We start from the raw sequence: 26,976 nt of genomic DNA, 5'->3' as shown, positions 1-26,976 counted from the left end.
TAAGACTGGAAACTTCTGACCTCATCACCACTCCTTGTGATTGTCCACTTTTACCCTACTTAAGCCTTGTTAATCAGATCGATCTCCAGAATGTTCTTGCCATTCTTGATCTCCTCCAACGAAGGCATGATGTCCAATCTCATGAGCTCTGAAGCCTTGGCAACGATAGGATCCCTGCCCATTGAAGCGACAGCGGTGACCTTGCCCTCCTTAGCTTGGTAGGTAACGAACTGCGACAGGCAACGATCAGCAAGGACAGGACACAAATTCGTGACGACCCACCTTGAGCTCGTCGACATTGCCGTCTGTATAGGTGTCGTCGAAACCCGCACCAGTACCGAGATATCGCAAGCCCTTGCCAATGGAAGACCAGAAGATTGGGACCTTGGTGTACTTGACCTGGTCGTTGGGGAAAGTGATGTTGTGGGCGACCTCTCGACCCTGTGATGCCTGTTAGCGCAGCCCTTTCAGGTTTTACTTCAGACGTACATGGTTACCAGCAACGTTCCAGTGCTCAACCCTTCTGGGGAACTTTTCGGGGTACTGGATGTAGTGGGCGATGTCCCCAATGGCATAGACGTTCTTGTGGCCTTGCACTCTGAGATATTCGTCGACCTTGACACCCTTGTCCTCCTCGAGAGGAATGACGCCCTCAAGGAATGAAGTAGCGGGAGCGACACCGGTTCCCATGATGATGAGGTTGGCGGGGATGGGGTCTTGGCCCTTGACGTGAACGGATCCGACGTGCTTGGGGTCAGATTCTGTGGGATGTCAGCTTGGCAACAGGCTCGAAGCCGTATCACTCACCCGCCGGGGCAATCTTCTCAATCTCCGCCTTCATGTAGAATTTGATGCCCTGCTTCTTCATGTTCTATACGACGGCGATGGTCAGTAATAGCTGGGGGTGAACTTTCCATACTCACCTCCATGACAGAGTTACCAATGTCCTTGCCCAAGATTTTCTCAAAAGGAATCTCATCCATTCCGACCAGGGTCACACTCTTCGGCTCCTTCTTCAAGATCGCACCAGCCGCTTCCATCGAGATGAAACTGGTTCCAATAAGCACGACGTCCGAATCCTTGGTGATGGCAGAGGTGATGGCTTTGGTGTCTTGAACATATCGAAGTGTGATCACACCGTCGAGATCGGCACCCTCGATAGGGATCTTCTTGGGCTTGGCTCCGGGAGCAAGGACGAGATGATCGTAGTGGTGGGAAGAGCCAGATGACGTTGTGACGGTTTGTGCGGAAAGGTCGACCTTTGTGACGGACTGCGAAAAACGATCAGCTGCTGCCCATCGGTCATCCCGCTCAAACTCACGGTACCAGGGTGGAACTCGACGCCAAAGTCGTCTCGCAACTCCTCGGGCTTACGCCATTGGAGCTTGGCAGCATCGTCGACGAGACCCTTTGACATCTTTGTTCTAGTAAGGTGGGAGCGTCAGCTTGAACCCAAACCATCGCTTGATCAGACTAACCTGTCGATCGGAGCATAAGCCTCTTCGGAGATGATGACGATGTCCCCTTGGAAGCCGTTCTACGCGAGAAAATCAGCTCAATCTTCCCCTATACGAACTCACCATTCTCAAGCTCTCCGTCGTGTGGATACCACCAGAACCTCCACCGACGATCAACACCGTCTCCTTCTTCTCGGGCTGAGCTGGAGTCTTCGTTCTAGCCTTTGCAACGACTCGACCGACTTTCGACTTGATCTCCTTTTGCGAGGCGGAGACCGAGATCTGACCGTTATTCACAGAGGTGGTAAAGGACCAGAGGGAATCGAGACCGGGAGCATCCTCGATATCACCAGAGCACACGTTGAAGCAGGCTAAGAGCGCGGGGTGAGCAAAGCGCGCAGTGTTTGTGCAAGGTGCGACTCACCTCCGTGCCATGGGCAGACGACTCGACCGTCATGCGAGAGGACACCCTCTACAGAGCAAGTCAGCTTCGTTCCATTCAGACGCATCGGATGTGGCACTCACTCTCCAACGGCGCACCATACTACCGATCGATCGCGCGTGAGCTTACATCGGCCACTTTACGAGACACTTACATGTGTGCAGAATGCAGAGGTAGCATACTGAGCCGTACGTCAGCCGCTGCACTACTGGATATTTCCCCAACTCACGATCTTGCCCTTGATCTTGGAAAGAAGGACTTTGCCCTCTCCAAACTCGACGGTCTTCCTAGATGTCCAATAATTCATCGATCAGCAAGTGTGCACCAGTTAATTCCCAGGAGAAACCCCGACGTACATCTGACCATCCTGCAACTCGCTCTCTGCCAAAACTTCTTTCGTCAAAACGTCACTTGCAGTAGCCATATTTGCGATTCTCTGTCTGTTATTGTTGATGTACAAATACGAGCTAGGTGACTTGGTGGGTCTTGAAAGTTGTGCTCTTGATATCGATACTAGTCTAGGTAAGAACGATGATCTGTTAAGGAGCATATGAGGATCTTCGAGTGGTATATGCAGCGTTTAGATGCATTGTAAGTACAAGGATCGAAAGTGGAATGGGATCCCGATTGAGGTCGCTGTGGTCAGTGGAAGTGGACCTGTGATGAGCCAATGACGTTGCTCGTAATTGCGTATGACATCACGTGAATTCATCGTTGTTCTCCCTCGGGTTTCAAAATAGCATAATAGATCTGGGCCGAACTGACATTGTGTCGGCTTCATGGTGACCCTCCAAGCATGTCGTACAGGCCTACTGTGATGTCGAGAGGGCTCACAAAGACTTGCATTTCACAACTTTACGTGTAAGAAGCTGATTTCACGCGCACACTGCAAACGACGCAATACCTCATTCAGCTCGGACCGAACCTGGAAAGTCAACTCTGCTCGTCGGTGATCGCCGATACGACTGCAATCTGCGATCACGTCAAGATGCACCATCACTCGTTTATTTGAACAACAGCATCACGTACGACCCCCTCGCTACGGTACAGCCTATACTCCTCCTTTTACAGACTGGAGGTGTATCCCGACCGCCCGCTTAACTTACTGGCTGGTGCCTGTTATCTCACTGATAGGAACTGGTCAATAACAAATCTTATCGATGGTGTCATTCTCGGGATTGTTTTCTTGGCGTATCGATACAGATTGACTGAATGACAAAATGTCAAAAGATTGAGCACGTTATGGGTCTCTCGCACCATCACACCATCTTCTGTTGTTGTATGCATATTCGAATCGTTCCGAGTCTGATAGGCCAAAGTGGACATATAAAAGACTGACCATTTCCGGGACAAAGTCTCTCCAATCTGTCTGTCATCAAAACCAAGCACAGCTTGACTCCTCTACATAACTCAAACAACATGCCCATCGCTGTGAACACCAACGACAACAAGGATAGTCTTGGACGTCCTTTTGCCCTTGCTCAAAGCACCAAGCGTGAGTCAATGCTTCTTGAAATCTCTGCCCCAATCCCACACCCTCTCTACGTTGATGCGCAGTGCTAACTTGCTCCCACTGCACCCTCCAGTCCGCCTCGAGGAAGCTGGCATTGACCTCTCCCACGGCTATCCCGAATACCCACCGAAGCCAAAGAACCTCGCCGACGCACTTCGTAAAGAAGCATGGGAGCATGTCGAGGCTGGAGCAAGAGCCGACAAGAAGAAAGACGCGCTTTTGGGCGCGGCAAAGGAAGTGATCCATCTCTCGCCTCATCTCGGTACTGAGTGAGTCAGCACTGATCTAAGAGTGTGGAAGGTAACTGATAGTATTCTGCTCTTTTTAGGATCGTGGGATTGCAGTTGTCGCAGCTTAGTGACCAGCAGAAGGACGAATTGGCTTTGTTGATTGCCGAGAGGACTGTCGTCTTCTTCCGAGACCAGTGAGTGGGTCGTGCTCCCGAATCATCACCTGCCTTACCTCCCTGCGTATCGATCGAAAATGATATTGGTCGTCTGGGAGTGTTCCGCTCCATCGATGTGCCCTTTTCGAGTATCTAGCACCACCGACTAACCGTTCATGTTATACCCCGCAGAGATCTCTCACCGCAAGGCCAACTTGAACTCGGCAAACACTTTGGTGTTCCCGAAGTCCACCCTACCGCCGCTCGAGTCCCCAACCAGCCGGGAATTAGCATCATCACCGACGAGATTGCCAAGATCAACGGTCTTGAGCCGGATTACAAGTCTCCTTTCGGAACGCAAAAGTGGCACACCGAGTGAGTGGGCGCGCTTGACGGCAAGCCCAAGTCGAGCTGACAAGGTATTCGTTTGTAGCTTGACACATGAGCCTCAACCTCCTGGAGTGACGCACCTTCACTTGGATCACGTCCCGGGAGTTGGCGGTGACACCCTTGTGAGCGCGGTTTGAGCCACCCATGGAGGATATTGCTGATCTGATTGACTGCAGTGGGCATCCGGTTATGCCGCGTATGACAAGCTCTCGCCTGCTTTCCAAAAACTCATCGATCCGCTACAAGGATTGTAAGTCGTGCCCTCACACAACTCATAATAGTACTTCTCAACAGCGGAGAGCCATTACTTACCTGGTCTAAAACACACGTAGATATCGCTCCGCACACAGCTACACCGACCCGGTGACCGGCGAACAAAAACCAATCATCAACGCTCACCCCCTCGTCCGCGTGCACCCCGCCACAGGGTGGAAATCGCTCTTTGTAAACTCGAGATACACCATCGGAATCAAAGATTTCGAACACTCAGAAGCTCAGGCGATCTTGAATAAGCTTTTCCAGGTATTTGAGCAGAATACCGATATTCAAGTGAGGTTCAAGTGGACTTCGAGGACTTCGGCCTTGTGGGATAATAGGATCTGTAAGTTGCCGGCGATAGATTGCTTTCAATGATAATCTCCCCGCAAAGAGCACACACTGATATATGATCATGCGATGGTAGCGATTCACGCGGCGGTTTACGACTATCTCGACGAGACACCCGGAGAACCAAGACACGGTACACGAGTCTCGTCTCTCGCCGAAAAGCCCATCCCCGTCTCCGAAGGCGTGGGTAAGAGTCGTCGAGAGGATCTGGGCCTGAACACCGGTAAAGTCTGGGAACTGCCAAGGGACCAGCACTATTAAGTAACTAGGATAAGTCGGTTGTCGGAGTGTGATATTTCCCGTCTACCAGAACGGGTAAACAAACAGAAATGAAAGACATGGTAGTCGTATTTGGTATTCCTTGGGTTGTAGTTTTATATGGGTATGACAGAACTTGACTTTACGTTGGCGCACTGCCTGAACGACACGAGCGAGACCATCGCTGAGGACTTTAATACCACAACGCTGTCGCCGCTGTGTAAGTGAGAAGCTGCACTCTTCGGAAAGGATTACCCGTCAGGCAATGCAGATAGATACATTGAATAGAACTACAGTTATCCTTTGTATCAAGCTTTCCCCCAATTCCATCGTAGATCCGGTACGCCCACAACCTACTCGACCAACACCCATCTAGGTCCTTCTTTCCTCTGTTTCATTTTAATCACTGGCAGATCCACGCCCAAATCTTTGAAATGTGGGGTTACGAAAACCTCTCTCTCTTCTACCGTCCCTGTTCCACCTTGTACTTTCTTCACTCCACCGATAAGTTTCCCAGGAACGTCCATCGGTTTTGAGAATGTACACAGACCTTTCCCTAAGCTGGTCAACCAAGCTGGGTTGATCTTGGTGTTCCCCTTCATCCAAGTCTTTGAAGTCCTCACGACTTCTGAAAATACCAAGAAATCAGGCGGACTACGATGGAAAAGCGTCGAAGAAGGATGAATGTAGATTGATTCGGGTCCGAGTCCGACCCCGCGATAGGGTACACCACGAGTAGATTCGTATGTCCCCCCACTCCCGCCCTTCTTCAGGACGAGATCTTCTCGAACAGCGACTTGATCGATGAATCCTGCTGTGAGGATTTGACGAATCACCTTGAGCTGCAAGAGTGATGTATGAGCTATGTATTCCTATTCCAGGGGAAAAGGGCGATCGACTCACCTGCGTCTCGTTGGGCGGTAGTAATCTCCCCAAGGGCACTTTTGCGATTGATGAGATCTGCGCTCGGAGTTGATGAATTTCTTGCATCGCCTAGTACGGGACAAGATCAACACGATGCCTCTTTGTGAACATAGCTCCGAGCTCACCTTTGCACGGAGGAAGTTCTTCGTACAGAACATTGGTGTGGGGTCGTACTCGTACGCGCCGATCGCAGCGAGGAGCTTGAACATGTCGCTCGCCCCTTGACCAAGAGCCATGAATTGCTGAACAAATTTGCGTCAGTTGCTACTCCCCTGTAAAAGGCAATCTATTCACCTGGTGAGCTTTGAAATACCTCCGTCTGGTCTCCTTTCTCTCCTCCTTCTCTCTAACCTCCTCACTTCGGATATGACCCAGCTCCGGCGCTACAGCATCTTCATCCTCATCCACCTCTATAGCCTGTTCATGCATGAAAGGATCGCCTACCGACATCCCCGCCACGATAGCAATCACATACGCCAGACAATCGTGTTGTTGACCTATCGCCAACATCTTGGCAAATCTCGGCGAGACAGGATATCCTGCCATTGCTTTTCCAAGATCGGTGATCTGTCCGCCTAAAGATCCGATCTGTTGGATACCATTGATCATCCGTGTGTTGGTTGGCAAGGATAACGCTCCAAGATGGGTAAGAAGGCTTTCAGCCTTTCGCAAGGCTATTCGATCGGGAGGTGTTGGGAAGGGGAAATTGACAACCGCATCAATGTTCATGCTCTTCATCTGAAGCACGACACCTTCGATAGGCATTCTCAAGATCTCCGGTTTCGAGAATTGCTGGAAATGGTCTTCGTACAAAGCAGACGAGTAGAGTCGGTAACAATGTCCTGGACCTGTACGACCGGCACGACCTGCTCGTTGTGACGCTGAAGCTTTGGAAATCCAAGATACTTGGAATGACTGGACACTATTGCTAGGGTCGTAATGTCTTTCTTTGGCTCGACCAGAGTCCACGACGTATCGGATCCCAGGAATCGTGAGGGACGTCTCGGCAACATTGGTAGCTATGATGACCAGACGGTGGCCTTCGGGTGGTGGTTTGAACACTTGCATCTGCTGTTCGTTTGATAGCAGCGAGTAGAGCGGGAGCACGTGCATCGGGGCTGCAGGTGTTGTCAGCATATTACACACGTCGATCACGTCAACACTCACCATCGGCAGCCTCATCTAGCTCCAGGCCCACCAACCCGTCCATATCATCGTCGTCATCGGTGTCGAGAGCCTCGGGGTCGCTCTCAGCAGCACCATCGTCGACGTCCGCGGCAAGGTCATTATCACCACCAAGATCGACGTCTTCCACTTCACGCTCTACAAAATACTGTCAATACTGCGTCTGATACTATGTCAATACTCACCCTCAGCAGGCAAAGAGACTTCGCTCGTCTTCGCCTCGGATTGCGTCGATACCTGTTTCTTCCCATACTTCTTCTCCAACTTCCTGCACAGACCCTGAATTTCACTCTGACCCGTCATGAAGACCAAAATCCCTCCGGGCGGCAATCTCGCATGGATCTTTGCCACCTTCTTGTACGCTTCCGTGACATAATCGCTGACGGTCCGTCGACTGAAATGGATCGTGACGGGATGTTGTCTCGCTTGAATATGGATGACCGGAGGAGGTTTGTTAAACAATGTTGGGTTTTCGGCAAAATCTGATACTCGTAAAGTAGCGGACATGACGACGATACGAAGCGGTTTCACTTCCTTCTGTCCGTCCCGCCACAACTTTTCGCGGAGTTTGGCAACTCGACTCAGCACACCGACTAGCACGTCGGTGTTAACACCTCTTTCGTGAGCTTCGTCGACCACGACAACGCTGTATCGACTAAGGAGGAAGTCGGAAGCCAGCTCTCGAAGCAGGACACCATCCGTCATAAACTTGATAGAGGTGTTGGGAGAGGTGGTGGAAGAGTATCGGATTTGATGGGCAACAACGCCTGATGTCGTAGGTAGGTTGAGTTCGGATCGGACTCGTTCCGCCAAGGACACCGCAGCCACTCTTCGCGGTTGAGTTACAGCGATCATTCCGGGGTTGTCTGTCACATTGACATTCAGCGTAGCCCAACGGAGAATCGCTCGAACCACTCACCAGAACCTTTGAAGCCAAAGCCTGCCTCGTATAGCATCTGTGGGACCTGCGTGGTCTTACCACTACCCGTCTCACCACAGATGATCACGACAGGATGCATCAGAATCGCCTCGATGATCGATTGTTCCTCCGCAAGGATAGGCAATCCCATCCTGGCCTCGGTCGCGGAGTCTCGTCGTTTGAGCGTCGGTCGTACCCCAGCTTTCGCGCTGCCTTTGCTCTGATCGAGGAGAGATGTCGTGGGAACATGGAGAGTCTCGCCTAGAGGTCCGACAAACTCGCCAGTCTTCGGAGCGGGCTGGAACGGTGCTCGAGGGATTGTTGTAGTCGTCATAGGCGCTGTTTCCAACAGGTTGGTCGCGGAAGTATCGACAGGTTGACCCATTTGCTTGAGAGCCCAGGATTTGAAACCCAGTGCTCTCTTCTTTGGAGGAGGATTTGTTTCAGGCTTCTCCTCGTCATCTGATTCTTCCTCCTCTTCGGATTCTTCATCTTCATCGACACTATCCCCTTCATCTTGGTCATCGCTAATCCCTTCCTCATCGTCATCAACATCGTCCTCCTCATCTTCGCTGTCGTCGTCCCCACCGCTATCCTCTTCGTCGTCACTCGTCACCTCTTCGTCCTCCTGGTCCACATTCACGTCCTCTACGATCTGATCTCCCGCTCGACGTCTATTCGCCCAACCGAGTTTTATCTTCTTCCGTATCTCCACTCTGGGCTGTACAGCCTGTCCGTCTCCCGTCTTCTTCAGTGCTCCAGCCACAACTGCAGGACCCGCAGGTATCGTTGGAGGTGCGATTACGACTTCTGGCTTCGCTGTTGGGGTTTTGGCCAAGGGAGAAGCTGGACGAGGTGAAGAAGGACCCGCTTCGTTGGGCGAGTCGTACTCTGAATCGGAAGAGTCGAAATCCGAGGATGAGTCTTGTGGTTGGGTAGGTAACAGATTAGGGTTCCAATTGGCCTACATCGCTGAGATGTCAGCCGAGTTCTCATCACAAGCAAATCAATCTGACTCACCTTTTTTGGCAACTTCCCCTTGCCGTTACTTCTCGCTTTTGCAGCTATCTTCTCTTCACTCTTAGTCGGCACTAGAAGCGTCTTGATCTCCTCATCTGCAGCCCCATCTGCTCTCACCACTTCAATAGCCACTTCCCTCTCTTTCCCCTTCCCTTTCCCCTTTCTCCTCCTCGTTCCCTCATCTTCGCTATCACTCCCTCCGCTACTCCCTTCACCCTCGGCGTGACCGAATCGCTTTGCAAGCTTGTCTATTCCTCTTCGTACCAATTTGTCCTCCTTCTTCTCAGTACGTTCGAGCGCGCTACTGGGATTGAAGGGATTTTGACCGAGCGTAGACGATGAGAGGAGAGATGCGGATGTCGGTGCGGAAGGGGCGAGTGAAGCGAGGAGCTTGATAGTTTCGGCCCGTTGTTCATTCTTCAATTTCTTGGCCTAATTGATAATGATCTTTTCAGCTCCAATTCCCTTTCGATACGACGGACACTCACCATGAAAGACTCAAACCGCTTTCTCTTCTTGGACGACATCCCGGCTCCAGGATCAGAAGCTGCAGCCGCAACCCCACCTTCCACCTCTGCTATCTCTTGTCCCGCTTCATCTCTCTTAACCCTCTTCCGCTTCTTGTGCGCAGATCCACCAGCTACTGATCCTCGAGCTTTGGCATTATATCGTTCTCGAACGGGTGGTCCCATTGTCAACCTCAAATTCTGATGGCAGAGACGTTTCCAGACTGATCACTCTGCAGTCTCCACTTCGTATGCTCTTCGAGAGTGAATCTTGTTGATTTGGTGTAATGGAGGGTACCTGTGCTGATTGCAGAATGAACAGATGAGCAGTTGACACTGGTGGACATCAAAATCTTGAATTGTGAGCGGCAAAACGCGAGAGCCGATAAACATATCACGTGATCCTTAGCCTAATCATTCGATTGTTCGCATCTTTCTGTTGGTATGGCAGCTTTTCTCCATGAAACACATCATGCATGGAGATATCGACATCATCGCGTGATGATATGTGACTACTAATACTACAACACTTCCTGATTATATGACCCGACGTCTCATCGCCTGCCACCCTTCTTCTTCTTTTTCCCGTCGTCCGATGAATCACCGCCTCGGTCCCTACCATGCTTCTCGTCGGCTGCACGTAATAGTCAGCTACCCAGTCCATTATGCATTTGCGAAGCTACTCACCTCGTTTAGCCTTGCGCTCCAGCTCGTCCCAGTCTTCCCCCTCATCCGAAAGGTCATCCTCGGAACCAGAATCATCAGAGCCATCTTCACTGAACGCAGACTCGCTGTCATCGTCGCCACTGCTGGCTTCGTCTGATACATCGCTTTCTGTGAACGCTGATCCCTCTTCGGATTCTGACGACTCGGCGTCCTGCGTGAAAGGTCAGCACGTCGATCCTAGCTATCACGAAAAAACAAGACTTACAGATCCGCTACCGGTAAGGAAGCTCCATCCACCTTCCGCATAGAATTCCTGAGGATCGTCGTTGAGTGTTTTCATGATAGCAGGCCATGACAGGTTGACAGGACCCTCGGAGATGGGGACGTCACACGAGCTACGCAAGGGATAAAGGTCAGTTTCGGAATTGTGTGGTCCTGGGACGACTCACTCTAGCCACTCCTTGACGTTATCGAGATGCACAACTGGGATCGAGTTGATATGTATAGGCGCCTTCTTGAAGTCGTTGAGGACGAAGACCATATCAAAGTTCTTGAGACCGAACTGCACACGTTCAAGATGGACAATCTCGACTTCTGAGAGAGTAATGACGGTGAAGGGGAACTCGGAGATGTGGATCAAGCAATTGGTGGTTGGGAGAAGGAGGACGTTCGATCGGAAGGGAACACCAGAGAATCCGAGCTCTCGGAAGGGCACATCGACTTCCAGCTCGTATTGCTGAGCTTGAGCAGCGCTTTCGATCCGTCGTGCAAAGTCGTGGAATTGCTTGTCAAGCTCTGCCCGTCGCTTTCGATCCTCTTGCTCCTGCTCGATTTCATCCTCATCACCATATCGTGCTCTTCTCTTCTTTCCACCCGTTTCGTCGAACGACATATCCGTGACCTCGCGGTAGAATTGCACATCCTGTGATGTGTCAGAGTATGTCCAGTAGCTTTTGTTTGTAACTCACAGAAGTCTTCTTCTTCCCTAACATGATGGGGGCTTTAAGATGGACGTGGATGATAACGATGAGCTCCTTTTCGCTCGGCTGGAAGAAGAGATGTTTGATATTGCTGAACAACAAGTCTGCGTGTGCGAGTCAGTGTGCGTTGCAGTCGTTCTCGCGGGTCAAAATTTACCAATCTTCGACGCTGGACCGTCCGGACGGAATCGGATACCGTTCTGGTGGATTTCAAGGTTACCATCGGTCTTCTTTCCCTCTGGAGCGGGTCTTGGGAACACATTTTTGAGCACATAAGGATGACGACCTGTTGCAACGTCAGCTCTGCACTTGTGAGAAGACGGCGAAACATACCCTTGATCTCGACTAGCTTCTCCTGCTCAATAACATCTGCAAGCTCCTTCCTCTCAGCTTCCCGCTTAGTCGCAGCCTTCTTGAGCGCCGTGATACCGTCGAACACCTTGAGCATATGCCGTTGATCCTGCGATCGGAAAGAGACAGAACGGATAAAGTTGGCATCGGGATCTTCAAAAGGCTGCATTCATGAGTTAGCGCCGTCTGTCAGGTTCAAGAGTAATTACTTACCATGTCCTCCTTTTTACCGGCAATCTGACCTGGGGACTGGAAGTTGATACGCAAGACGATATGATCTGACTCTTCGGTCTTTGTAACGTTCTTGATGGTCGAGATGTGATAAGGAACCGCGTAACCGTTGATGGGGAGCACAACAGATTGCCGTTGTTCGTCAACATACACCTGATAGGCGCTCCTCAGCAATGCAACCGGATTGAACGATACAGCGAAAACTCACTCGACGATCTTCAACAGCTCTAGGAAGTTGCTCCTCTCTCCTGTAACTCTCATATCGCTTGACCACCTTGTCTTGCGAGCCATCCTTCCCAGCTCCACCCTTTTCCCATTTCTTCAGACCATCTGCGTTCCGTTGAGCGTGCAAGCGAGCTTGGTTCGCTTTGATCTTCTCCGAAGTGGTTTGCTCTACTTGATCTCTGTTGCCTCCACGGGTCTTGCTTGAAAGCACCCGGCCCCCAACTGCGCCTCGAGTCTTGACTGGTGACTTGCCATTAGGCTTGCTACTGCTAGCGCTGGCTTTCTTGGGTGGCGGAGCGGGCTCAGGCTCATCCTCGTCCTACAACCGTCGTCAGCTTCGTAATTATTTACGGCCGCCCTGTAGACTCACTTCCAGCTCCATCACCACGTCACTGAGTTTTGTGCAACCCTCGGTCAGAACAACGGCGCCGTTTTGACCAACTTTGACGGTGTCGGACAGGAGGATGGAATATCTGCGAAAGGGTCAGCCGGAGCCACCGATACGAACCGATCACACTGACGTTTTGCCTTGCTTCTTCGGGTCTGGAAGATCTTGCAATCCCAACGTCAGGATAAGAATGGTGTTCTCCTTCATTGTACGTCCGTTCTTGGCGTTGAGCACAAAAGTGCTATCTCGGTACTCGATTCCGGTCTTGAAACCAAATATCAGGATACTTGCTGGTTTGATGAGACCGACAACTCACAGCAAACCCAATGTTTTTCAGGAACGCCTGCCCTAATGTTGCACTCTTCGATTCTACGAACTGCTGCACCGATTTGTACACATCGCTGGCGATAGCGCCTGCTTTGATGAGCTTGAGAGCTTCGTTTCGGGCATCGAGCAGAGATGAATAGTATGATTCTTGTTTCTGCAGCCACAGTCAGCAATTTGTCATGCGATGTACAACATCCACGCACCTTTGTCGGGCTGATGAAGAAAGTTCTACCCATACTGGTGCAGTAGTTCTTGTATCGGATACCCAGACTGGCAAGAACGACACCGGGCTTCAAAGGGTCGTTGTTTGACATAGCCGTGACTTTGAGATCGTACTTGCCTCCAGATTGGATGATAGGAGAGTAGACCCATTCGGCGGAAGCGAAGTCAACCTGCACCAATGTAAGGGCAATTCTGCTACAGTCATGCCGCATGACTTACTTCTCCGAGTGAGCTGTTCTTGTTCCACAATTTCATGTCCGCGCCCTTCTCATCGTTGCCGATCTTTTCCTCGATCATCCTGGACGCTCAACATTAGCACAGAAGTTCGCTAAGAATGCACTTAACTCACTGTGCGAGTAACTCGTGGGGAACTGCAGTGCCCCGGTCGATGATGGACTCCATCTTGGATTTAAAGTAGTGCACCATCGTAGTCGATGTCATTTTAGCTCCGGTAATAACGTTTATCTGTCCTCGGTTGGTCAGCCCAGCTATGGACATCTCTCAACATGTGGTAACGTACCATTTCATCCCCATCTCTGTCCGCCAAAATGTCTGACACAGAAGTAGAGACATCCACCACCTGAAGACCGCCTTTGGAGGATGCGACACTATAGCGATATCAGCTTCGACATTCGATCAAATACGAAATGCACTAACGCTGCATTCCAATCGTCAACAAGCTTTCCCGTTGGTCGGTCTTTCGGTAAGCCTCCAATCTTTCCATCTCCCAAAGACAACACCAGTTCGTTGACAGTTTCTGTAGTAGTCGGGGTTCAGCTGGACGGTCAACTAGTAGGAACCAAGGCTTACGTTTGGCAGCAGCCTCATCCTTCGAGCGAACCTTGATATCTATCTCAATCCCGTTCGCTGATTCCAGTTGTCGGAGGAGCTTGGCTGTAGCAGACGTCAGCTCACTTCTACTTTCACTCTTGCTGATCACACACCTTTCGAGGAGCTACAGACAAAGGTAATTTTGCGAGGTTTTTTGGTGAATAGGATAAGTGTGGAAGGGAATTCAAATCCAAGGAGGTAGAGCTGTATAGTAAGAGAATCAGCTACAGTCTTGGCCTTCCACATGAAGACAAATCTCACATGAATTGATGACGACTTGTCAAATGCCGCTGCTTCGTCATTGGGTTCTCCAAGAACGAATTGAAGAGCAGTGACATCGTCCAAATCTTTGGTGTCGTTGGTCGGTTGCTATTGTGGAGGAATGTACAGTCAGCAATTGGGTGATCACAACCAAAGAAGGTACACTCACATCCCAAGCTGCAAATATCTTCTCTGCACGCTTGATGAACAGAGCCGAATCGAGGACGATCTCCGACATTTTGCGAGAGGTCGTAAAGGAGACGAAGATGGATGGAAGGAATTTGCTCTTCGCACCACTTGCTGTTGTACCGTGACGAGAATGTGGTGTTTACGGTGATGGCGAGGAAGAAGGAAGCTACGATAGGAATGATTATAGCAAGTTGAGTGCATCAAGCTAGTTGAATAATGAAATCTCATATATGGCAAGCGGCAAACGCGTTACAGACGCGCCCTCTAACAGCTATATCGCCGAAGCCCAATGTCGGGGATATACACCTGTGGCGTCACCTAACCCCACCTCCACTTCCCATGTCCACAACCTGTCGCAGTAAGTCAATAGTGACTTCCTGTTCCCTAAAGCAAACGTTAGATTTGAAGCAAAAGGGAGTTGTCAGTTTCGACAACAAACTCTTTTAATGCCGTCCTAGATACATTCTATAATCGGGATAGACCTGGGGTGCGAAGCTGATCTTGTATTTGCATACACAGGAATGGGTTTTCGAAAGCGACACATCTTACGTAAGCCTTGTTGCTTCCAGTTCCTCTGCCACGTGGTGTACCTGTCCTATGACGCCTGACGCCAATGATGCTTGCTTGTGGACAACCTTTTGGTTTGAACTTGATCTTCACTGTTTCTCAACACTGATAACCAACATCCACTACCTGCAGAAATCTACCCATTCGTCATCAGAAGCAGCTAGCGAAACAATCAACCAGAAGAGAAGACCCGATTTCGAGAAAGGCTTGGACTTCGTATCGATTGTCACCCTTCCAACAGCTGACCTCCTACTCATACCTGCTCCTGCCTGCTGGCAATGCAGGCCCTAAAAGGAGTTGCGCTACGGTTGCTGGATGTTTACGTCTCGCCGTATGTGGAGAATTTGAACCCACAAGATCTTTCGCTTTCCGTCTTCAGCGGTGAGTCACCTGATGACCTCACCGTGGGTTTCTGTAGTCCCCTACTCATCGTCCACTCTCAACAGGTGATTTACAATTCCATGGCCTCCGTCTCAAGAAGTCCCTACTGGAGCGGTTCGGTCTGCCTGTAGAAATCGTCGCCGGAGATATCGGTACCCTTTCCATCAGTGTACCGTGGACTTCGCTCAAGACCCAACCGGTGAAGATCACGATCGACGACGTGTTTGTTTTGGCACGAGCAAGACCGCAAGGCAAGGTAGACCCAGAGGAAGATGAACGAGTGGACCAGGCCACAAAGCAGGAGAAGCTCAAGAGTGCAGAAGCGGTAGACAGTGCTGCCAGTCAAGTTGGACCCGAAGGTGGCAACGACGAGTGTAAGTTGGGACATGAGTGGCCCGGTTGCTTAGTGTTGACAAATCTCCGTAGCCAAACAATCGTACATCGGTGCAATCATATCCAAGGTGGTGGACAATGTCCAGATACATGTGAAGAACATCCATGTCCGATACGAGGATGGATCGAGCACGCCAGATGTAAGTGTACTTTCCCATTCCAGGCCGCCCATGCTGATCCTCACCCTAGCACCCGTTCGCCGCCGGTGTCACGCTCAACGAGTTCAAGGCTGTTTCAACCGACGAGAACTGGGTGGAAGCATTCATTCAGGACAGTTTGCATGGCGTGCACAAGGTAAGCTAACGAAAGGGTCACGGCTCTGCTAACAACATTTTAGCTCGTGAAACTCGGAGCGCTCGCCGTGTACTTTGACACGGATACCGGCAGCTTGGATAAGGGCCCCAACGATCGACAGGGGACGATCAACGCTCTCAAAGCTATGTTGACAGGGTCTCCGAAACATCAATACATCCTGAAACCCGTCACTGGTGAAGCTCGCGCTATTATCAACAAGACCATGTCCAACGAGATCCCAAAGATCGACGCGCAAGTGATCTTCGATGAAATCGGGGTTGTCGTCGATCGAGATCAATACCGTGATGCGCTATCAGTCGTTGATGTGTTCCACTTCTACCGACGGACACATCAATACTACAAGTTTAGGCCACCAGAGTCAGAGTTCAAGGAAAACCCAGCGAAAGCCCGCTTAAAGTTCGCTCTAAATGCCATTCAGGCGGAAGTACACGAAAGAAACAGGCGATGGACATGGGCGTATCTGGAGGAGAGGCGAGACATGAGGAAGAAGTACGTGGACCTGTATGTGAAGAAATTGGCCTTGACGGATGGCAAAGTTTTGCCCGCAGAGGTGAGTTGGACGCCTCTGAATTTGGAGAGGTAGTGCTAATCTTGCGTAGGAGGGCACGGCGCTGGTAGAGATAGAGACCAAAGCGTCATACGAGGACATCCGATTCTTCCGTTCCGTAGCACGAGCCAAGGCGAAGAAGGACGCGGCAACAAGGCGGAAGATGGAAGCTGAACGGCTGAGGGATCAACCACAAAAGCAAACATGGGGACAGTGGTTGTGGGGTTCGGCTGCTCATCCAGCCGATGGGCAAGGAGGAATGTCAGAGGAGGAGAAGAAGGAGCTTGACGACATCATTGACTACGATGCCAGTGCGGCTGCCACCACAACTGTCGGTTCTACACCACGCGATTACATGAAAGTCAGGATATCAGCCAAACTACAGAAAGGTTCCTTCTCTCTACGAACAGATCCTCATGGAGCGAACAAGGACGTTATCGCTCTGGTTTTCGACTCGTTCTCAGCGGACGCTGTCCAGCTTACCGACTCGATGAAGGGGAAAATAGCCCTAGGAGGTTTCAGAGTGTACGACGGAACCACTCCTGACTCCCTTTATCCGCAAATTGTCCGCGTGAAGGACGGTAAGGGCAAGCACCGTCAAGAAACCCTCGCAGAAGAAGGTGGGGTAGAAGGAGCGATCGCTCAACTCGATCATGGAACAACCGATGACGCCGACCCGTTCTTCGTGATGGAAGTGGAGCAGAATCCTCTAGATGGAAGAGCAGACAACGCAGTGACGGTGAAAATGAGACACCTTGAGATCATTTATCATCGTGGATACGTTGAGGCTGTAGTACAGTTCTTGAAGCCGCCTCAGAGTCAACTTGAATCGATCGGAGCGCTTTTGGTGAGTCACATGGGTAATCTAACGTAGTATTTGCTGACCGCGACGTGACCAGGATGCTGCGGGACAAACTTTAGATGGTCTAAGGAAGGAGACACGAGCCGGTCTAGAATACGCTCTTGAACAACACAAGGTGAGCAGAGTAATAAGATTTTCGCTGACTCTTGCAGACCGTGGACATTCAACTAGATATGAACGCGCCCATCATCATCATCCCCATGGAGTAAGTTGTGTACCCTCACCTTGGAACGGGAAAGTTTGGCTCACTGGCCTCGCAGCGTCAAGACCAAGCAAAGCCAAACACTGGTCCTCGATGCCGGTCACATTGCGGTTGGAAGCAAGCTTGCGGACAAGGATCAACTACAAGAGGTCCAGAGCAAACGAGGCCGACAATACAGCGAGGAAGATTATCAGCAGCTGGAGGACTTGATGTACGACCGATTCGATCTGCGGCTGGAGTCTACGCAAGTAAGTTAGTGTGCTCTCCAACATATTCCCGAGCTCACAACGTATAGCTTCTGATGGGTCCGGATGTGGATGCCTGTCTGCAAGCACTAGACACTCCGACCCAAGGCAGTTCCAGCGAGTTGCACATCGTCGAGCGTATTGGCATGACTTTCGCTGTCCAGAACGCAATCGTGAACGCACCGAATCTCACTCGTTTCAAGATCGCGGGAGATTTGCCCGAACTTCATGTGAATTTCTCGGACACAAAGTACCGTGAGTATTTTGTCAACCTTGCCCGACGACCCCTGACAATTCCGTGCAGGAACTCTCATGAAATTTATCGACGTTGCCATTCCCAAATTCGGAGATGACGATGATGTCCCACAAACGCAAGCACCTCCTTCCATGCCTATTGATTCCCGCCCCTCTTTCCGCAAGCCACAAATCGAAGAATACAACTTTGATGATAGCCGGTCGATGATATCGACTAGGACGATTGAGGATCGAGATGACAGTAGTTCCATCGGAGGGAAGGGAGAGCGGTTCTACGAAGCTCGAGATGGACAGACAGAGGTACGTCGCTCTCTACAGTCGAAGAGTTCGGGCTGACCCCCTCCCCAGGATCAGAAGAGCGCGATTCGTCAGATTTCCTTTGAATTCTCCTTCTCAGTTGGCAAACTACAGGCCTCGCTGTTCAGATCTACGTCTGCCAATACCGAAAAGCCTTTGGCCGATGCTGTACTGGAAGGCTTTGGTTTCACATTCGCCTTACGGAAATACGACATGTCAGTCGACTTATTCCTGCGATCGGTCACGCTGGCGATGATTGAACAGGGTAGTGCGAGGAAGCCCTTGCTGTCTTCTGCGAACGAAGGCAGTGACTCGCCTTCAGATCTGAAACTGGTCCAAGTTAAATTCAACAAGGTACAGAAGGATTCACCAGAATTTATGACACGCCACGAAGGAGTGGACATGAGCATCGACACTGAGCTGTCTACTTTCAAATTCACCATCGCCCCGGAGCCAATCTTGACCCTCTACGACTTCATCATGACAACGTTCGTTCCGCGAGATGAAGAAGAAGCGGCAAAGGCAGATGGAGTAAACGGGAATAGCAAGGAGGAAAGTGCGGTACAGGAGGAGGAGTCCACAGATAAACTCCGTATCCGTGTGAAACTTACCAGTGCACAAGGTGAGCAGCGTGCTCTACATACCTGTTAGATCAATCTGACATGCCTGTAGTGTCGCTCGAGAACAACGACAACCGTTTCGCCCTCCTTGCCCTTCCCTCGGCCGACGTAGCTGTCCTTCTGAGAGCGGGGACTATTCGAGTTGGAGCAAGACTCGGTAGTCTAACCTTAGAGGACCTCACAGAGGGTTCCGTGGCCGACCCAGCTTTCAAGAAGCTGTTGACAATTGAAGGAGACGAGCTGGCCGACTTCAGCTACGAGACATTCGACCCCAAAGATGAAGAGACTTTCCCTGGATACAACTCCTCGGTCAACCTTCGTGCAGGATCCCTCAAATTCACTTTTATGGAGAAACCAGTACACGATCTGTATGCGTTTGCCTTGAAATTCGCTCGTATGAAGGCGATTTACGATGCGGCCCAACAGGCAGCAGTACAAAGAGCTTCGGAAGTCACCCGAATGCACTTCGACATCGTTGTCAGCACCCCGATCATCGTTCTTCCTCGGGACGGACTTACCTCGCCTGATCTTCTCGTTCTTCGTCTCGGTGAGATCGTTGCGAAGAATGAATACCTCAACGACCCCAATGATACCGCTACAATTGATGCGAGCTTGAGAGGAATCAGCGTCGCATCGGAGATCACGGTGGGGAATAAGAAGTCGGCTTTGCAGATGGTCGACGACGTCGCCATCACCGCTGCCATCAAGCAAGCAGGAGGATCCAGTCACAGATCGGATCCTCACCATGCGGATACAGAGGTAAGTGGTGACCTTATCACCGCATCGAAAGCATACTGATGATGATTGCAGATCACGACAGAGATGTCCGACGTCAAGCTGTCGTTGACGCAACGGCAATACATCCTGCTCATGGGAATTGTCGAAGCTCTGCCGCGCGCGCTCAGCGATCTCAGCGAAACCGACATATCGCCAGAATCCATGCCAGATACTCCTGCTACCATCTCCACCCCTGAAACCCCAATGAACGAATCGCCGGAAGACCCGGGTGTCAATCTCGAACCCGAACTGGTGGTGGTCAAGGCTGACAACCAGGACGCTGCCAAATTGTGGACGTCTCTTGACTTTGTGTTTTCCGTTGGACAGATCGCGCTCGAGCTGTACACCGTCGACGCGATTGTGCAAGAAGATCTCAAGCAGAACAGCATCGCTCGTTTCGCCCTCGTCAAGACACATTTGGGCTTCAAGAAGCTCTCCGACGGAGCCATGGAAGCAGAGTTCTCCCTCAAGACTTTGTCCTTCTCCAACACTCGATCAGGTAACAGTGTGTTCCGAGACATCATTCCTTCCGCGAGTCATGATGGCAACCAGATGTGAGTCACCCGACCTATGACTTATAAAGATGTACTAACGTCACAACCAGCATGCTGCAATATACCATGGCCGGCGGTACAGACCAATCGGCTCTTGCTATCGTTACCATCGATAGCCCTCGCTTCATCTTGGCTGTAGACCCACTAGCAGCTTTACTGGAATTTGCTGTCAGCCCATTCAAGAAGCCTGCGCAGCCTGGAGCTTCGGTTCCCGATGCTCAGATAGAAGAGATCGAAGAGGGTCCAAAACAAAGCGGCGCTCTTGCGTTCCGGGTAGAGATCATCGCCGCGACAGTCATCGTGATTGCGGATGACACCAACCCAAAGACTCAAGCTATTCAACTGTCAATCAAGGAGGTTCTGCTTTCGCAGCAGAGCGTCCTAGCATTGAAGATCGAACGTGTCGGTATGTCCTTTGGTCGAATGGACCGACCCAACGATAGAGTCAAGTTCTTGGACGACCTCAGCGTCGCCTTATCCCTCGATACTCGCCGACGTGGATCTCAGCAGATGACAAGTTTCGAGGTAGAGATTCCGGATCCAATCATCTTCCGAGCTTCATACACCGATATCATGCTGATCACCGACATTGTCAACAAAGCGACGGCTGTGGCTACCAAAGCCCTGGCGCCGCCTGAAGGCGACCATGAGCACGCTGTGGAGGATCGCCGTGATAGTCTTGTCGACGACGGTGTGACCGAGTCCACGTCGACAGCTCTCGTCCCTGCCAAGCAGTCAACTAGGCGAGGATCAGTTGGACGGCGATCTTCGGTCAGTCGACAACGCAGCTCGATGGACAAAGCGCAGGTTCTAGTGTCAAAGGAACAGGTAAGCGGACTCCCAGAGACTTTCGCTGACCCTTTTGCAGCTCAAAGCCAGAATCAATGGTTTCCAATTCGTGCTTGTTGGCGATCTCCAGGAAATGCCTATGGTGCATCTTTCTACAAACGAATTCATGGTCATGATCAATGACTGGTCCGGAGATGTGAGTTGCGGTGGGGGTTTACGACTCGACTGACAACCTTGTAGATGAAAATGGCAACTTCCATAACCACTTCGATCCGATATTTCAACCTCACCAACTCGTACTTTGAGCCTCTCATGGACCCCTGGAAATTTGATCTGAGGGTGAGTACATCAAGCCTTGCACTGTTGCTGACCGCTCTATAGGTGAACCGAATCGCTGCTGGTCCTGGTCACAACCCTCTAAACGTCCACCTATCAGCCAGCGAGCGTCTCGAGCTCAACGTTAGCTCAGCGTTCATCGAGCTGGCTATCACTTCCATGACCATGTGGACGAAAGAAGGTGATCGAGCGAAGGAAGGTCGAGGTACCGATGCCCCTTTCAGGGTTCGAAACCGTACGGGTCTCACTATCTTACTCTGGCCCGAGGCGGCGGATCTCAACAAGTCGGTGACTGGTGTCAAACGCCTCGATGATGGTGCCGACGTGCCATGGCGATTTGAGGACCGAAAGCATACTCGAGACGTGAGTTACACCGCAGTAATGTTTGCTGACTCCTGTCACAGAATGTCTCGGCTGTGCGACACAATGCTCTGGGGATACAGCTTCAAGACACACCTTGGGAATCACTCCGCGGCATCTCCGTCGACAGAGAGGGCGATCATATTCTCACGCTTCGACCTAGACTCGACAAGGTATCGCACCAACTCACTTGCGAGATCAAGCTTGAAAATAACATCAAGGTCATCACTTTCCGATCCACCTTGAACGTGGAGAACCAGACCAGCTTGCCGGTGGAGATGATTGTGGTGGATGCGCATGGTAAGGCGGCGTCAGGTGCCATGAAGATTGCACCTGGAGAATCATGTCCTTTGCCCTTGGAAGCTGCCTTTGAGAAACGGTTCAGGCTACGACCTCTTAGTATGTCATTGTCTTTCGATCTAGCGCACATAGCTGACAGGTCCTGCAGAGGGCTTTGGCTTCGATTACAGCTGGTCCATGCCTTTGCACTGGAAGCAGCTCATGTCTAGACCCATCAGACCCATCAGCTGCAAGCACCAGACTCCAAAAGAGCCTGCATTCTACTTCCAGGCGCAGGCCAACTTCAACGCCAAGGATCCTGCTGCCAAGTGCGTCGTCTCTCCGTGTACTTCGACTCATATTGACCTCCCACAGGATTTATCCCCGGATGAGCTTGACACTTCGAGCTCCGGTCGAGCTTGAGAACCTCTTGCCGTATGACATCAAGTTCCGTATTCACGACAAGAACACTGGCTTGAGCTCGAGCAATTTCTTGGTGAAGGGCGGTTCTAGTCCGATCCACACGGTCGAGTTGTCGCACTTGCTCTTGCTGAGCGTTGCGCCTGAAGACACCAGTGCGTGCAGTGTCGGTACGTCCTGGATCAAGCTGATTTGCTTTTAGATCTCAAGCAGAGTGACTATGCGATTATCAATACCGACGATCCAGAATTGCCGATAGAGGACCACTTCCAGCTTGCAGATGAGCATGGCCTGAAGCTCGACCTCAAGCTTCATTACTTGTAAGCAATGAAGCGGTTGTGTAAACTTCACAGCGCTAACAGACACTGTAGCACATATCCCGAGTCTGGCGGCGCCTTCAAGGTCCAAGTATACAGTCCATTCATCTTTCTGAATAAGACTGGTCTACCGTTTGACCTCACTGCCAAGACATGGACCGGTGGCCAGAAGCCTCTTGCTGGTCGTGACTTGTTCGCAAGTGAGTTGTGGTGGTTCCACGTTTGTCTTGTGTCCCACTGACGATTTGCCTCTCAGATGACTACCACCGCGAAACTCCAACACCTTTCAGTAAGTCGAGAGTACCTTTGTCGCACAGGCTCTGGCTGATTTCCGCTTTAGTGTTCGGTTTCCCAAACGAAGATCGACGCAACCGATTGCACCTGAGCGTGGACGATTCCAAATGGTCTCAAGTGGGTGCTGGTGTCGTTGCGTGGATCATATCACTAACACCGTCTCCATAGCCCCTGTCCTTTGAGCCAGTATCTGCAGACATGCAGATTGTGATGACGAGCGCATCAGGAGAGAGTGACAACTACGTCGGACTGTCTTACGCTGAGGGCCTCGGGAAGGTGAGTTCACAATTAGCCTTGCAAGGCATGGTGCTGATACTCGTTTATAGTACAAATTGACCAAGGTCATCACCATTGCCCCTCGATTCTTGATCAAGAACACGTTCTCGTATGCTCTCAAGATACGACAACATAGTACCCAGAATGTGCTCGATGTAGCTCCAGGACAGCGAATGCCTATACACGAGTTGCAGCACATGGCTCCGCCCCAATTGAGCATCGCATTCGACGAGCCTAATCTCAAATGGTAAGTCAGCGGCGGTCCATATGAGAGACTGATGCTGATGATGCTGTTCAATAGGTCTGCTCCCTTCAACATGGCAGATATCGGTCGCACCAATCTCACCTTGCAGCGACAGAGCAGCCGAGGCACCAAGACCTATTTGATTCGGGTTGAAACTCATATCGAAGGCTCGAGTATCTTCATTTACGTCTCCAGAGATACGGACACCTGGCCATTGAAGTTACGCAACGATACCGGCTTGTCGTTGAAGTACCAGCAGACCGATGACGATGTCACAAGTCAACAGAGACCATTACGATCGTTACCCGCTAGGGCGACAGAGGATTACGCTTGGGATTGGCCCACAGCGGACAACAAGCGAATCCGGCTCTTTGTGGATCCAGGACAAGGTGCGGATCCCGTGCCTTTGCCGAACACGGTGGACATGATGGCGATAGGAATACAAACGCCTATGAAGGTGCCGGTGAGTTGCATTCGTCCCGAGTGAGCATGCCACCAGTACTGATCCCTTCGCAGCGTGTGCAGCAGGGTCAACGATCTGTCACTGTTTCGATCGACGTGCGAGCCGACGGGGGATCGCAATTGCTCAGTATATCCCTGTATAACGAGGAGACGAGTGTTTACAAGCCCACGAGACAGAATGCCGGGGGTATCCGTCGTACCGATAGCTCAACCTCTCTATCATCGTCTTCGATGGCGTTCGAGACGATCTCAGTTAGCGAGAAACCGACTTTCTCGTTCGTCGTAGAGTTCGAGGGCATTGGAATCTCAGTGATCACGCGACGACCAGACGAGCTGCTTTACTTGTCTCTGCGAGGTCTCAAGTTGGGATACTCAGACTATCCACAGTACTATGATGCCTTTGTGGATCTCAAATGGATCCAAATTGACAATCAACTGTTCGGAGGATTATTCCCAATTATCTTGTACCCCACCGTCGTACCGAAGGATGGTAAGGAACTCGAATCACATCCAACTCTTCAAGCATCCGTCGCAGTGCTCAAGGACCAATGTGAGTAAGATCCAATATCCCTTGACGCGTTGCTGATCTACACCCCAGCGCACGGAGTTATCTTTGTCAAGTACGCTACGATCTTGTTGCAAGCTATGACAGTAGAGTTAGACGAGGACTTCTTGTTTGCGTTGCTAGACTTTGTCAAGTTCAAAGGCGCTGCTTGGAGAGAGGATACTCAAGAGTGAGTTGGTCCTCGTTGGAATCGGTGATTTTACTAACCGATGATTGCAGTGTCCTCATCGAACATCCCAAGGATATCCCAGAGCCGGATATTGCCTCGACCAAGGCAGACGTCTTCTTCGAAGCGCTGCAATTACAGCCTGTATCACTGGAATTGTCGTTCATGCGAACTGACAGGGTCAATGTGGACGAGAAGTGAGTTGTACATGTTAGTAGGCTTAGGGCAAGTTCTGATGTTTTCATCCAGGGTGTCGACCCGGAACCCATTCTACTACGCTCTTAACGCTCTCACGATGACTCTCGGTAACGTCAACGGCTCGCCGCTCAACTTCCGAGCTCTATTCCTCGAGAATGTCCGACTCAGTATCCCATCATTACAAGAACGAGTATTACTGCACTACCAAGAGCAGTTCATTTCGCAGATCTACCGAGTTCTCGGTTCGGCGGACTTCCTTGGTAATCCAGTTGGGTTGTTCAATAACATCAGTTCTGGATTCTCGGACATCTTCTACGAGCCTTATCAGGGTATTGTGATGCACGGCAACAAGGATATAGGATTGGGTATCGCACGAGTGAGTTGGGCAGGCGTTTCCCTCTCTTTCCTGGGAAGTGGTGGCTGATGATACTTGGAATGTAGGGCGCAACGAGTTTCGCCAAGAAGACGGTCTTTGGTATCTCGGACAGTGTCACAAAGGTCACTGGCAGTATCGGTAAAGGTCTCTCTGCCGCTACTCTCGACGCCGAGTTCCAGAACAAGCGAAGGATGACAAGGCGACGAAACAAGCCAAAGCATGCGTTGTATGGTGTCGCAGCAGGTGCCAGCGCCTTTGCAGATAGTGTAACCAGCGCTTTCGAAGGGGTTGCCGTGAGTGGTTCTCTGATGGCGGTATCGAGTTTGCAGCTGATCTTCTGGCCCCCTTCAGTCAAAACCTATGGAAGGTGCGGAGAAAGGAGGTGCAGCAGGATTTGCAAAGGGTGTAGGGAAAGGTTTCGTTGGGTAAGTGCTGGGATGTCAAATCGTCACATGGTTACTTACCGTAGTACTTGCCCCTCTTCAGCCTGTTCACGAAGCCGGTCGTTGGAGTGATGGACTTCGTCTCGGCGTCGACTGAAGGCATCAGGAACACGACCACGGTGTTCGACCAATCTGATCTCGACAGGGTACGATTGCCGAGATTCATCTCTGCAGATGGGGTGTTGCGGGTAAGTGTGCATAATGGACTTCTGTAACTGTCAACAAGCTAATACAGATCTACCATGATGTAGCCGTTCTCTGCAAGGGAAGCGCTGGGTCAGTCATGGTTGAAAGATTTAGGTGAGTCCGCTATTCCTCCCTAGCATACAGACAGCTCACGCTGACCTATTATACGCACGTATAGACGCCGGAGCGTTCTTCCAAGACTCTTATGTCGCACATATCGACCTCCCTGGCGACGACGCCGTCTCCATCTTGTCCAACAACCGAATTGTTCAAGTTCAACTCCGACGACTCAAAGTGATCTGGCAAGTACCCTTTGAAGAACTACAATCGCTTTCGTTGGAAGCGAATGGGATCAACCTTGTGAACAGAGATGGCCGAGGAGGACCATTCCTGCCTATCCCGGAGCAGACGGCGAGGGAATGGTATTTCAAGCAAATCGGAAGGTGAGTGTGAACACGTCGTAGGTAGGGCAAGAGTTGAGCTGATGATATTGACCTTGTCTCAGAGTCGTGGTGGCGTATAACAAGGCGCATAGTCAAAGAGATGATTAGATGTGAGTAGTAATGATGGAATGCGAAAGGAAGTAGAGAGGAAAGGATACATATATGTATACCCTTGCACAGTAGCTTAGTATATACTTGACGTGATCAAGAAGAAATAGAAATGTATGACATAGTAACCTGACTTTGGGTGACGTCGCATGGGTCTGCATAGGGGTTTAGAAACGAAATGTGACGCTTCGACCAGCTTGTCACCGAGCACTTGGAGCAGAGGTCATGCAAGTATCACGGCCGGCAGTGTTGATTGCTTTAGATCACCGTCATCCTTCAGATGTATGCATAATAACACAAAAGGGAAAACAAAATCAGAGATGACAAAGATCGATGCTATGTGAGAAAAAAAAAGAGTCCGAAATCTATGCCTGTCATTGACTGATCAGACCAACGATCCAATGCGGTGTGAGGTGAGGGTGG

At 50.9% G+C, this 26,976-nt stretch overlaps 5 protein-coding genes across 5 annotated transcripts; 2 read left to right on the top strand and 3 right to left on the bottom strand.

Annotated features, from left to right (window-relative positions):
* Positions 1–59: 59 nt before the first annotated feature.
* CI109_102308 (uncharacterized protein) lies at positions 60–2,323 on the bottom strand (the record flags this gene model as incomplete). The annotated part of the gene is made up of 13 exons (XM_032008257.1): positions 60–230; positions 283–441; positions 490–761; positions 808–871; positions 924–1,271; positions 1,322–1,424; positions 1,479–1,537; positions 1,581–1,828; positions 1,882–1,929; positions 1,983–2,001; positions 2,054–2,080; positions 2,129–2,186; positions 2,256–2,323. The coding sequence occupies 13 exons, from the start codon at positions 2,321–2,323 to the stop codon at positions 60–62; spliced, it is 1,644 nt and encodes a 547-aa protein (XP_031857466.1).
* A 995-nt stretch (positions 2,324–3,318) lies between these two features.
* CI109_102307 (uncharacterized protein) lies at positions 3,319–5,054 on the top strand (the record flags this gene model as incomplete). Its single annotated transcript, XM_032008256.1, has 8 exons — positions 3,319–3,394; positions 3,486–3,681; positions 3,741–3,836; positions 3,990–4,172; positions 4,231–4,309; positions 4,364–4,437; positions 4,520–4,788; positions 4,870–5,054. 8 exons carry the CDS (start codon positions 3,319–3,321, stop codon positions 5,052–5,054), a joined length of 1,158 nt encoding a protein of 385 aa, XP_031857465.1.
* A 350-nt stretch (positions 5,055–5,404) lies between these two features.
* CI109_102306 (uncharacterized protein) lies at positions 5,405–9,791 on the bottom strand (the record flags this gene model as incomplete). The annotated part of the gene is made up of 9 exons (XM_032008255.1): positions 5,405–5,893; positions 5,955–6,044; positions 6,101–6,217; positions 6,270–7,093; positions 7,143–7,298; positions 7,346–8,026; positions 8,080–9,043; positions 9,100–9,531; positions 9,588–9,791. The coding sequence occupies 9 exons, from the start codon at positions 9,789–9,791 to the stop codon at positions 5,405–5,407; spliced, it is 3,957 nt and encodes a 1,318-aa protein (XP_031857464.1).
* Positions 9,792–10,159: 368 nt separating this feature from the next.
* CI109_102305 (FACT complex subunit SPT16) lies at positions 10,160–14,325 on the bottom strand (the record flags this gene model as incomplete). Its single annotated transcript, XM_032008254.1, has 21 exons — positions 10,160–10,239; positions 10,293–10,482; positions 10,537–10,666; positions 10,721–11,193; positions 11,240–11,355; positions 11,409–11,537; positions 11,585–11,765; positions 11,816–11,986; positions 12,042–12,377; positions 12,429–12,531; positions 12,580–12,710; positions 12,763–12,927; positions 12,977–13,165; positions 13,215–13,293; positions 13,345–13,460; positions 13,516–13,603; positions 13,653–13,752; positions 13,806–13,889; positions 13,940–14,030; positions 14,088–14,195; positions 14,257–14,325. The coding sequence occupies 21 exons, from the start codon at positions 14,323–14,325 to the stop codon at positions 10,160–10,162; spliced, it is 3,129 nt and encodes a 1,042-aa protein (XP_031857463.1).
* A 796-nt stretch (positions 14,326–15,121) lies between these two features.
* On the top strand, positions 15,122–26,553 carry CI109_102304 (uncharacterized protein; the record flags this gene model as incomplete). Its single annotated transcript, XM_065967128.1, has 38 exons — positions 15,122–15,224; positions 15,290–15,598; positions 15,651–15,757; positions 15,807–15,911; positions 15,955–16,482; positions 16,532–17,326; positions 17,379–17,427; positions 17,513–17,546; positions 17,602–17,791; positions 17,839–18,043; positions 18,093–18,343; positions 18,392–18,962; positions 19,013–19,719; positions 19,771–20,291; positions 20,342–21,062; positions 21,160–21,276; positions 21,321–21,419; positions 21,462–21,779; positions 21,821–22,175; positions 22,225–22,384; positions 22,431–22,630; positions 22,678–22,795; positions 22,847–22,992; positions 23,049–23,081; positions 23,133–23,203; positions 23,255–23,362; positions 23,413–23,609; positions 23,664–24,069; positions 24,123–24,618; positions 24,667–24,802; positions 24,853–24,996; positions 25,049–25,373; positions 25,439–25,666; positions 25,725–25,798; positions 25,860–26,004; positions 26,068–26,116; positions 26,181–26,445; positions 26,508–26,553. 38 exons carry the CDS (start codon positions 15,122–15,124, stop codon positions 26,551–26,553), a joined length of 9,432 nt encoding a protein of 3,143 aa, XP_065823200.1.
* Positions 26,554–26,976: the final 423 nt, after the last annotated feature.

The sequence above is a fragment of the Kwoniella shandongensis genome, chromosome 4 (genome assembly GCF_008629635.2).
Source record: "Kwoniella shandongensis chromosome 4, complete sequence".
In the NCBI taxonomy this organism is placed as follows: Eukaryota; Fungi; Basidiomycota; class Tremellomycetes; order Tremellales; family Cryptococcaceae; genus Kwoniella; species Kwoniella shandongensis.
This window is presented reverse-complemented; position numbering and strand designations above follow the sequence as displayed.